Source organism: Oncorhynchus gorbuscha, linkage group LG11 (genome assembly GCF_021184085.1).
Source record: "Oncorhynchus gorbuscha isolate QuinsamMale2020 ecotype Even-year linkage group LG11, OgorEven_v1.0, whole genome shotgun sequence".
NCBI classification, from domain to species: domain Eukaryota; kingdom Metazoa; phylum Chordata; class Actinopteri; order Salmoniformes; family Salmonidae; genus Oncorhynchus; species Oncorhynchus gorbuscha.
In genome coordinates this window covers 30,563,952-30,576,372 of record NC_060183.1, presented here as the reverse complement: position 1 = coordinate 30,576,372, position 12,421 = coordinate 30,563,952, and the positions used below count along the sequence as shown (strand labels likewise).

Here is a 12,421-nt window from a genome sequence, read left to right as displayed (position 1 = left end):
ATTGAAAGAAATGTTTTATTAGCCTAGTGGTTATATGTATTTAGGCATATGTTAAATAGACCTCCTGTGAAAGCATTGTCAAAAGCTCAAGAGATACTGTTGCATGTAAGTCTCTTGATTTAAGGATTGATCATATCGAAATATCAAAACATAATTTGAACAACTCCAAAACAATTGCATGTGGTGTAGGAACCACTGACTCGCTGCTTTTTTATAATTATCAAGACACCTGCTTGTAATTCTTAACTGGTTAGGACAGCTCATGTGGTCTCTGTCGACTAGGTGGGTCTCTGAGTTAAGAGGCTTTGTGTATAGCTTACCCATAGCAGTAAGAGTAAAATGTCTGTGTTCTTACCACCAATTTTCTACTCTGAGAGGCTTTGTGGATGCAGGCTCTGAGCTTTCTTGTATATCTCAGAAAAACTACATGATTAAAAGGATGTGGAGACCTGCTCGACGAACATCTCGTTCCAAAATCATGTGCATGAATATGGAGTTGGTCCCCCTTTTGCTGCTATAGCAGCCTCCACTCTACTGGGAAGGCTTTCCACTAGATGTCGGAACATTGCTGTAAGGACTTCTTGCTTCCATTCAGCCACAAGAGCAGGTGAGACCTGTCATTCACGCCAGTTTTGAGACCCACATTTTTAGCATAAAATATATATACATGCCTGTTCTGCATGTTATTTTGGTATTCGTACGAGTCACATTTAAGTTTGCAAATAATGTTTTAAAAAATATGTACAAATTATTGAGTTAATAAATCCGCATACAAACATGGTCTCTGTTATGTTTTCTTGAGTAAGGCAGCTCCAAAATGCAGGTGTTTCAGCCTAGCTCAATGCTTTCTGTGGTGGAGGCGAGCCAGCAGAAAATAGGAGCGTTGTGCCATGATTGGCTCAGTGTTCTGTCACACATGGGGAAACTACGTCACCAGTCCTTAGTAATGGGAGACATCGAAAATTCCAATCCTCTGCGTCCTGCCATATAGTTACATTAGTAGTGCCCTTCCAAGAAGGCTCAAAGTCATTGGCCACAGATTAAATCACATTATACAGTTGAAGTCGGAAGTTTACATACACCATAGCCAAATGAAATTAAACTCTGTTTTTCACAATTCCTGACGCTTAATCCTCGTAAAAATTCCATGTCTTAGGTCAGTTAGGATCACAACTTTATTTTAAGAATGTGAAATGTTAGAATAATAGTGTAGAGTGATTTATTTCAGCTTTTATTTCTTTCATCACATTCCCAGTGGTTCAAAAGTTTACATACACTCAATTAGTATTTGGTAGCATTGCCTTTAAATGGTCTAACTTGGGTCAAACGATTCAGGTAGCCTTCCACAAGCTTCCCACAATAAATTGGGTGAATTTTGGCCCATTCCTCCTGGCAGAGCTGGTGTAACTGAGTCAGGTTTTTAGGCCTCCTTGCTCCCGCACGCTTTTTCAGTTCTGCTCACAAATTTTCTATAGGATTGAGGTCAGGGCTTTGTGATGGCCACTCCAATACCTTGACTTTGTCCTTAAGCCATTTTTCCACAACTTTGGAAGTATGCTTGGTGTCATTGTCCATTTGGAAAACCCACTTGTGACAAAGCTTCCTTACTGAGAGGCCTTTCAGGTTACGTCGATATAGGACTCATTTTACTGTGGATATAGATACTTTTGTACCTGTTTCCTCCAGCATCTTCACAAGGTCCTTTGCTGCTCTTCTGGGATTAATTTGCACATTTTGCACTTCTGACCCACTGGAATTGTGATCCAGTGAAATAATCTGTCTGTAAACAATTGTTGGAAAAATTACTTGTGTCATGCACAAAGTAGATGTCCTAACCGACTTGCCAAAACTATAGGTTGTTAACAAGACATTTTTGGAGTGTTTGAAAAATGAGTTTTAATGACCCCAACCTAAGTGTATGTAAACTTCCGACTTCAACTGTATGAACAGTAGCTTTGATTGGACTGATCATGTCAACATCATACTTTAAAAATCTTAGCTAGCAGTCATCATGAATCAAGTTGACAATCTACTGACAAATCATTTTTTAATCGTTGTCATATGAAGAGAAATAATGAGTATTCATTGTAGATAAAATGTATCGGTGCTCATCGGTCATTGGACATAAACAGTACACAAGTTGGAAATGGCAAATTCAACAATGAGTGGTTTGGAGGAAATCGGTGACATTGGCTAACCGCAAGCATTACCACTTGCGAATGCCGGAATAAACAAGCTCAGACTGGGAATACGTTTTGAACAGTCATCCAATTTGGAATTGTAAATCTTTCTCTTTCTTTGACGAAATTTGCCCCCGAAGGACCACCGCGCCACCTTCCTGTTCAAGTGAGCACATCACAACAAGGTGAGTCCAAAAATGTCTTGTGATGCTGTATAAATGATGTAATATGCCAGGGAGATATGTATACTGTGGCTAAGAAAGTAATGCTAAGTGTATGCTGTGTAGTAAGCTGTTAGTAGCCCATGTGTCTCACCCTAATAATTTGGCCTAACGTTACTGTTCTGGCTTGGTGGTGCACATGTAGCCTATAACCTGTTTTTGAGAAATGTCATCTAATATACACACAATACCCCATAATGACAATGCGAAAACAGGTTTTTAGTATTCAGACCCTTTGCTAGGAGACTTGAAATTGAGCTTCAGTGCATTCTGTTTCCATTGATCATCTTTGAGATGTTTTTACAATTTGATATGATTTACCTGTGGTAAATTCAATTGATTGGACATGATTTGAAAAGGCACACACCTGTCTATCTGACAGTGTCAGAGAAAAAAAACAAGTCAAGAGGTCGAAGGAATTGTCCGTAGAGCTCAGACCGGATTGAGTCATGGCACAGATCTGGGGAAGGGTAAGAAAAAATGTCTGCAGCATTGAAGGTCCTCAAGAACACAATGGCCTCCATCATTCTTAAATGGAAGAAGTTTGGAACCACCAAGACTCTTCCTAGAACTGGCTGCCCAGCAAAACTGAGCAATCGGAGAAGGGCCTTGGTCAGGAAGGTGACGAAGAACCCGATGGTCATTCTGACAGAGCTCCAGATTTCCTCTGTAGAGATAGTTGTTCTTCTGGAAGGTTCTACCATCTCTGCAGCACTCCACCAGTCAGGCCTTTATGGTTGAGTGGCCAGACGGAAGACACTCTTCAGTAAAAGGCACATGAAAGCCCGCTTGGAATTTGCCAAAAGGCACCTAAAGGACTCTGACCATGAGAAACAAGATTATCTGGTCTTATGAAACCAAGACTGAGCTATTTGACCTGAATGCCAAGCGTCACGTCTTGAGGAAACCTGGCACCATCCCTACAGTAAAGCATGGTGATAGCAGCATCATGCTGTGGGGATGTTTTTCAGCGGCAGGGACTGGGAGACTAGTCAGGATCGATGTAAAGATGAATGGAGAAAAATACAGAGAGATCCTTGATGAAAACATGCTCAGGACCTCAGACTGGGGCGAAGGTTTACCTTATAACAGGACAACGACCCTAAGCACACAACCAAGACAACGCAGGAGTGTTTTCGGGACAAGTCTCTGAATGTCCTTGAGTGGCCCAGCCAGAGCCCGGACTTGAACCCGATCGAACATCTCTGGAGAGACCTGAAAATAGCTGTCCAGGGATGCTCCCCATCCAACCTGACAGAGCTTGAGAAGATCTGTAGAGAATAATTGGGGAAGCGCCCCAAATACATGTGTGCCAAGCTTGTAGCATCCTACCCAGGAAGACTCAAGGCAGTAATCGCTGCCAAAGGTGCTTCAACAAAGTACTGAGGGTCTGAATACTTATGTGATATTTGTTTTTTATTTGTTATAAATTTGCATACATTATTAATAAAAACCTTCTCATTATGTGGTATTGTGTGTAGATTGAATGGGGGAAAACGATTTAATACATTTTAGAATAAGGCTGTAACGTAACAAAATGGAGAAAACGACGAGGTCTGAATACTTTCCAAATGCACCTTAGGACAGACACTTCAAAACATACTTCCTTTTGATCTGCTTTGCCATTTATTAATATGTTATTCAATGCATTTCTATGGGCTAATAGCATTAAGGCCAAATTCAATGTTTCATAAAAATATTAGTAAATATTTGTTTATACCTACAGGGATCCTAAAATCACAAATCAAATAGCTAAATGATCCTTGGTATGACCATCTTAAAACAATTCCATATGTTGGCTTAGTAGAAACCCAGCCCCGGGCCCTTAGACTCTAGTTAAAGGGAGAGCCAAAATGTCTCTGATTGAGAACAGGGGGAGGCAGAGGCATTGCTATTTTTGGTCTATCCACAGCTGTTGTGTGTGTGTTTTTTTTAAACATTTTTTAAAAATTTACACTCTTTCAAAGTACTCCTATTTTTCCTCACTTGTCAACGAAGCCTATTACGTTACTTCCAACTGAAACTTCTCGACTGGTTCTTCTCGCAAGTAATGCAATGTGTATGGGGGAGAAAAGCAGAGACTGAGAAGAAAATGTATCAACTGAGGGTGGACAGACTTTTGGAGAGAAGGCCCTTGAATATCGAAGAAAGAAACATTGTGCGGTAGTTTGAGGGGAGACCGGTATCAGTTCTCACGGCCCCCTGAAACTCTATCTCAATACGTCGCTCCACTGTACACTTCCATGGTAGACAGCCGACCATGGAGCCCCGAAATGGAGTTGAGTGGGTGGTCTGGTGGCCTGCTCGGTCAAGCACTGTCCTGGGCATCTCCAGGGACCAGGAGCAACCCAAATTAGACCCTCCATGTTGGAAAACCACTTCTGTTTAGTCGTCAAATCAAAATCAAATCAAACAACAAAATGTGTGCTGTTGGGGGGTAATCCAGGACTGGAGTTGCAGGAATGTATAGTATGTTTTGGTAATTACTTAGCAATTGCTGCTATATTCTGTTCTGTCTCTTGAATATGTGTGACCTTGTCATTACTGGAATGTTTACCAACCCCCTCAGCCAACAGTTTCCACATGTCATTACTGTCATCCATTCAGTTGGCTTCTTCCACACTAGTAGGGGGTACGTACTGTATACACAGATCTCAACGGGTCAGTTAAACAAGTGGTGACTTAAAATATGTTTTAAAGCCTGTGCTTTAAACACATACTTATCTGTTGTTTTATGGACGGTGTAAAGTGTTGTAACAGGAAGGTCCTGCAACTGGTAACAGGCATGACATGGATACAATGGATATGCCACAATAGCCCATTGTGTTGTTTGTGGTCTTGGGGTGGGTGGAATAAAAGAAAATGAAAAATAGCCACAACAAAGACCCTGAGCATGCTATGAATGAAGTGTTAAAGAGACAAAGGAAGGTCGAGGGGCGGTTCAATAGTCCCAAAGGCTGCAATAGAGGTTGGTCCATATTGTGTGTGTTGTCAGTGTGACACTGACACCAAAGTAATGCCTGAATGTTGTGCTCGAATTCACCTAATTCCAAGACTCCCTGTGCCTATTTTGGAGTGCCGGAAAGGCGATACCCTGAGCACCCCCTTGCTCCTCCCTCTCTCTCTTACGTTCCTCAGCTCCCTCTTTTCTTGCCAAACTTGATGGTGCAGCTAAAGTTAGCCCCATTGAGCTAGTATATAAGGCAAGGGGCCAACACAAACATGTCAGTCACATCGACTTGGCATAGACTTCTCTTCTTGACCAACCAAAACCCCCACAAACTCTAAAGAGATGGTGAGTGTGTTTGCGTTCCTCTCAATGGAGAACAGTTTCTAGGGTCTAGGATTGTCTTTGATAAATTGATAACTTAAAGCATAATTGATAGTAGGATACCAATGCAAAACTGGATAATGGCAATGAAATGGACTCTGAAAACTGGAACCAAACTGGTTCGGGACCTATTGGTGGAAGCTGGTTCCTCCCTGGGCAAAAGAGCCAAGACCAAGTCTTGTGGCTTTTATACTCGGGTTTTGTTGAAATGGCGCATCAAAAGGAAATACTTAAAGGATGTTTGGGGACCACTGCTCAAGAGGCCTCTAAGATATTACAGAATCTTAGCCAATTTTGACGCTACAATTGAACAGACCGAGTGCCTTTTATGCAACTCACCTTTTTTTGAAAGCCTTATGCTGATAAAGTGCGACTTGAATTGGTACAACTTATTCAGACAAAAGCTAAAAGCACCCAGGCATCGAAATCTGAAGTAAAGCTAAGCATCACTCCCATGTATTTTTTTAAATTTTTTTAATTCGACCTTCATTTAACTAGGCAAGTCAGTTACGAACAAATTCTTATTTTCAATGACGGCCTAGGAACTTGTGACGGTTAACAGCTAAAATAGCAGAAGGACACAGATCATCCCTAGAGGTCAATGACAATACCTAGTAAATTCCTAGAGGGGCTACTTCTGGCACAACTGATGTCACTGACAATGACAAGGAATCATTCTCAAAAAATATCTTAGGGATTTCCTCTTGCTACTGTGGAGGTCTAAGACGTTTTGGCCCAAAATGAGCCAGAGTGGCATGGATGGCCCAAACAGGCCGTTACAGTAAAATGTTGGTTGTGTTGACTGAGTTAAGTTACATGTCTTGGTCATCGTTTACCCCCAGGCACCCAAGAAAGCCAAGAAGAGACAGCAGCAGGGAGAGGGTGGATCCTCCAATGTGTTCTCCATGTTTGAGCAGAGCCAGATTCAGGAGTACAAGGAGGTGAGGGTTTTTTGGGGGGGGGGGGGGGTTCTTCCACACTTAAACTATTTTCACTGGATATCAATGCTTGGTCAAGTAGTTGTAATAAGTCAGCCGACATAGTTCTTGGGAGACATGCCATTGTAACATCTCCACACATCACATTGTGATCCCATTGAAAGAGGGTTGCAAAAGCCCAAAATAGACAAACAACCCAACGACTTTGTAATAGTTAAGACAAGGACATCCTAAGGCAGGTGGCGTCCTCATTGGTGGCGTTCACATTTTACTGTATCTATCAATGTGGGCGTGATGGAAGTGATAGCTGTCATAGAGCTGGACAGACAGACTTGATTCGATAAAGTGTTTTGCTCCATTTGACAATTTAAAAAAAATGTATTAGAGCCGCCAGCAGGAGACAGATGACAGCGGCCACTTGGGACAGGTCACTACCCAGCAAACCGGGAACATTTCCCAGAACATTAGCTAAGAGACCCATTAAGTTCTAGTTAGGGTTTTATCTAACATTAGGATGACAACATCCTGTTTTTCAGATTTTTTTATATTTTTATATATATATATATATATACATATCTCCTTGGAATGTTCTCCTAACATTCACTAAAATGTTGTGCACAACTTCTGTAACAACCACCACAGAACATTCCCTAAATGTTCTCTATTAGGTTTCCAGGTAATTTAATATAATCTACCTGCAAAGAATGAAATGTGTTCAGACAGGTTTTATACAGACATTGTATAATCATCAACACGACTGCACAGTTTTGGTATTTGGAGAACATTTGCTGAAACCTAAGGAATGTTCTGGGAACTTTCACAGAACCAATTTTGGTTTGCTGGGTAGTCCTCCCCAGCACCCCCTCTATGAACCTGTCCCTGTGACACTTACGAGTTGTTAAAATCATGTGGGAATGTTCACATTGGAAGTGCTCTCAGTATTTAGGAGAGCACAACCTAATCAGCGAGGGAGACAAATTACAATCATTTGGGAAACTGATAACAATTTGTATGATTTTTAAGGGGTAAAATGGAAGTGTGTCAGAGTCTTCGGGTATATCCCTGTCTTTGTGTGATTGACTTGGCCAATTGGAGACAGGTGATGATTAAAAAAAAGAACAGGGGTTGGGGGCAGAGGGATTAATCTGGGAAGGGGCGAGGGGGGTAAGGGGAGGTGTGTTAGTGGTGTAATCAATACTGATTCCTTAAATGTCTCTAGGCTTGTCTGATGTCCCGACACCATTTTAACACCTTAAAAAGACAAGTGGTTGGACAGCTGCCAAGTCCACTGTGTGCTCTATAGCCTTCTTGGGTTTCACTGCAGCTATGTGAGGAGAGAGACCTTTTCACATTTATCTTGATGGACTATCTTGAGGAAAATCTTGTGAATTGTGATGCAAATATTCCCGCAACTCAAATTTCACAATGCAGTGCACCCTCATTTTGTTCCTTACACAATGTCTATTATCATCTAACTAGTCTAATGAATTTTGAAATGAGGAGACTGAGGTCATGGCAATGCATTTCAATGGGGTACTGGGTAGTGTGATAACAGTAACTTATTTTCATATGCTTCTAAGCAATAGAAACATTACATTTACTTAAGACCGTCATGTTAATGTTAATCGATGTCATTTGCATTGCTCCACAGTGAATAATATGGTATCAACTCTCTCATCTGCTTCGCTTCCTGCTAGGCTTTCACAATCATTGATCAGAACAGAGATGGAATCATCAGCAAGGATGATCTTAGGGACGTGCTGGCCACTATGGGTCAACTGAACGTGAAGAATGAGGAGCTGGAAGCCATGATCAAGGAGGCCAGCGGCCCCATCAACTTCACCGTCTTCCTCACCATGTTCGGCGAGAAGCTGAAGGGTAGGTCAACCTCTAGGAGCGACTTATAGCTTTTTCACATTACTCAGCTGAACCAAGCCGAGCTGTACTAGCCTGGTAATGCATCCATCATACACGGAGTATACCAGACATTAAGAACACCTTCCTAATATTGAGTTGCACATGGACTCTACGAGGTGTTGAAAGCTCTCCACAGGGATGCTGGCCCATGTTGACTCCAAGGCTTCCCACAGTTGTGCCAAGTTGGCTGGATATCCTTTAGGTGGTGGACCATTCTTGATACACACGGGAAACTGTTGAGCGTGAAAAACCCAGCAGCGTTGCAGTTCTTGACACAAACAAGTGCATCTGGCACCTACTACCATATCCTGTTAACAAGTAACATAAATAAAGGGATCATACTGTAGCTTTCACCTGGATTCCCCTGGTCAGTCTGTCATGGAAAGAGCAGGTGTTCTAAATGTTTTGTATAAGCTACATAACTTACATTACTTTTTCTTAATGAGAGTGAGCAGTCAGATATTTTAGTCCCTCTTTCTGTACTTTCTATACTTTCTGTATAGGGAATATAAACTTTTTGGATAGTTCTATGTCTATATACTGAACAAAAAAATAAACTCAACATGCAACAATTTCAAAGATTTTACTGAGTTGAAAGAAATTCATTGGGCCCTAATCTATGTATTTTCATATGACTGAGAATACAGATATGCATCTTTTGGTTACAGATGCCTTAAGAAAAAGGTATGGAAGTTGATCAGAAAACCAGTCAGTATCTGGTGTGACCACCATTTGCTTCATGCAGTGCAACACATTTCCTGTGCATAGAGTTGATCAGGCTCTTGATTGTGTCCTGTGGAATGTTGTCCCACTCCTCTTCAATGGCTGTGCGAAGTTGCTGGATATTGGCAGGAACTGAAACACGCTGCCGTACATGTCAATCCAGAGCATCCCAAACATGCTCAATGGGTGACATGTCTGGTGAGTATGCAGGCCATGGAGAAACTGGGACATTTTCAGCTTCCAGGAATTGTGTACAGATCCTTGTGACATGGGACCGTGCATTATCATACTGATGGCGGTGGATGAATGGCACGGCAATGTGCCTCAGGATCTTGTCACGTTGTCTCTGTTCATTCAAATTGCCATTCATAAAATGCAATTGTGTTCCTTGCTTTTGCCTGCCCATACCATAACCCCACCGTCACCATGGGGCACAAAGTTGACATCAGCAAACAACTCGCCCACACAACGCCATACACGCTATCTGACATCTGTCCTCTACAGTTGAAACTGGGATTCATCTGTGAAGAGCACACTTCTACAGCTTGCCAGTGGCCATCGATGGTGAGCATTTGCCCACTGAAGTCAGTTACTACGCTGATATGCATTCAGGTCAAGACCCTGGTGAGGATGACGAGCACGCAGATGAGCTTCCCTGAGACTGTTTCTGACCGTATGAGACTGCTGGTCTCATACGATCCCCGCAGGTGAAGAAGCTGGATGTGGAGGTCCTGGGTTGGCGTGGTTACACGTGATTAGCAGTTGTGAGGCCGGTTGAACGTACTGCCAAATTCTCTAAAACAATGTTGGAGGCGGCTTACAGTAGAGAAATTAATATTACATTCTCTGGCAACAGCTCTGGTGGACATTCCTGCAGTCAGCATGCCAATTGCACTTTTCCTCAAAACTTAGACCTCTGTGGCATTGTGTTGTGTGACACAACTGCACATTTTTGAGTGGCCTTTTATTGTCCCAAGCACAAGGTGCACCTGTGTAATGATATTGCTGTTTAATCAGCTTCTTAATATGCCACACCTGCCAGGTAGATGGATTATCTTGGCAAAGGAGAAATGTTCACTAATAGGGATGTAAACAAATTTTGTTTTTGTTTTTGTTCCCCAAATTTGAGATAAATAATATTTTTGTGCAAATGGAACATTTCTGGGATCTTTTATTTCAGCTCATGAAACATGGGACCAACACATTTATTTAAGTCATTTGCGTTTATATTTCTGTTCAGTATAAGTTTCTATATAATGTACATATATTTTACATAAAGTTTTGTTTGTTAATAATTAATACTTCTACTGCTTTTCTTAGTCCATCACTCTTAACCCATCACTTTTCTTAGTCCATCACTTCTTAGTCCATAACTGTGAGTTTGAGGTAACAGAGTTTAACTGAGGATCCTCTTCTTCCCTTCCTCTTAGGTGCTGATCCTGAGGATGTTATCGTGAGTGCTTTCAAGGTCCTGGACCCCGAGGCTACCGGCTTCATCAAGAAGGAATTGTACGTTTTCACCCTGTACCCTTTCCTACCATTACTATCCTATAAATTCACTCACAACCTCTTTAGGTAGTCTTAATGTGTGCCCTAGTTAATAATTCTCTCTCTCTCTTTTCCTACCTCTTTCCTTTCCTCCAGCATTGAGGAGCTCCTGACCACCCAGTGTGACAGGTTCACCGCTGAGGAGGTGAGGGATCAGTCATTCAGTCATTTAGAGCGCCATTTTCTTAGTGCACAATCACTGTTCAAATAGCAAGAAATACCATGAACCTCATTAGAATCTGTGATTTTAATTTGAAACATTTCTTCAGCAATATGCGTAAAAAGGGGAGATTTAATACGTTTCGTAAACTGTTGAAGAAACTTTTCAAAATTAAACCACACTGATTACAATGAGATGTACAGTATTTCTTGCTCTTTGCACAGTTATTTTGCTCGAGGAATAATTCACCCTTAGAGCAACATGGTGTTTGAGCTTTCATGCCATGGTTATTTACAGTAATAATGAATGACTTATTTCTGTGTGCTGTCTGACACTGGACTTTGTCCATTTCCCCGCAATGTTTCCGAGTTGTAAGCCTCTCCTTCTGTCTTCCTCTCCCTCAGATGTCCAATCTGTGGGCTGCCTTTCCCCCAGATGTGGCTGGCAACGTTGACTATAAACAGATCTGCTATGTCATCACACACGGAGAGGAGAAGGAGGATGAGTAAAATCCACTTTTTCAATCCCTCTGCCTCTCTCCGTCATCCCCCTCACTACCCCTCTTCTCCAACTCTGTGGCCCGCTTACACGCTCCCCTCGCTCTTCTTTCCATCTCCACCCCGCTCACTATGAAAGACTCCTTTATCGAGAGACTGAGTTGAGAGGGTTGAAGGCTAATGGAGGTGTGCTGTGTGAGAGTATCAACAGTGGGATTATTTGAAAATAAAATTTTGTACCATCAAAACTATTCCTCTATCTGCCTCCGATTCCTTCTCTTCTTCCCCATTCCTCACTTATATCTCTCCCTGTCGAATCGAACAGTGCATGCATCATACCTACATCATGTATGCCTATAGAGTTCAGTATCTACAAACACTTTTACTCTTGGGTGCTATGGTGTATGCTCTATTGTTTATCTGAAACAAGTAGCATATTGACCTGCAAGGTCTGTTTTGTCTCGACTTGATGTGAAGTAATAATGTACTGGAAAAAGGGAAAGCTTTAAAAGGGACGAGTACTGCACTAAAATAGCTTGCCTACTCCTCTCAATTTCTCTTTCGCATCAATAGAGACAAACGGAAGGGCGTTTGAATAAGAGTAAAGCATGATTTAGCAGTAGGTGCATTGTAAGAGAGAGAAAGGGAGACTAAATAAATTCTCAACATTTTCTGTTAGAAATCTCTAACAAATAAAACAATGATTTATAAATAAAAACCAATGTCTTTCGTACCACTGTGTCTGTTGGTTTAAGTGAGCTTCGGTTAAAAGCCATAGCCCTCACTGGTCTCCTTTCTATTTCTTACTGCACAGCCCTTGGCAATGCTTCCAAGTATGGGTAGCTGCATCCCAATATGGCGACCGGAGTATGGGTGAGTGGGTGTATGGAAAGCGAATCGGCTAAT

General features: G+C 41.8%; 1 protein-coding gene across 1 annotated transcript; it reads left to right on the top strand.

Annotated features, from left to right (window-relative positions):
* The first annotated feature begins 5,565 nt into the window (after positions 1-5,565).
* Positions 5,566-11,766, top strand: mylpfb (myosin light chain, phosphorylatable, fast skeletal muscle b). The gene is made up of 6 exons (XM_046369330.1): positions 5,566-5,696; positions 6,575-6,673; positions 8,368-8,548; positions 10,741-10,819; positions 10,955-11,003; positions 11,423-11,766. The coding sequence occupies exons 1-6, from the start codon at positions 5,694-5,696 to the stop codon at positions 11,525-11,527; spliced, it is 516 nt and encodes a 171-aa protein (XP_046225286.1). The 5' UTR covers positions 5,566-5,693; the 3' UTR covers positions 11,528-11,766.
* Positions 11,767-12,421: the final 655 nt, after the last annotated feature.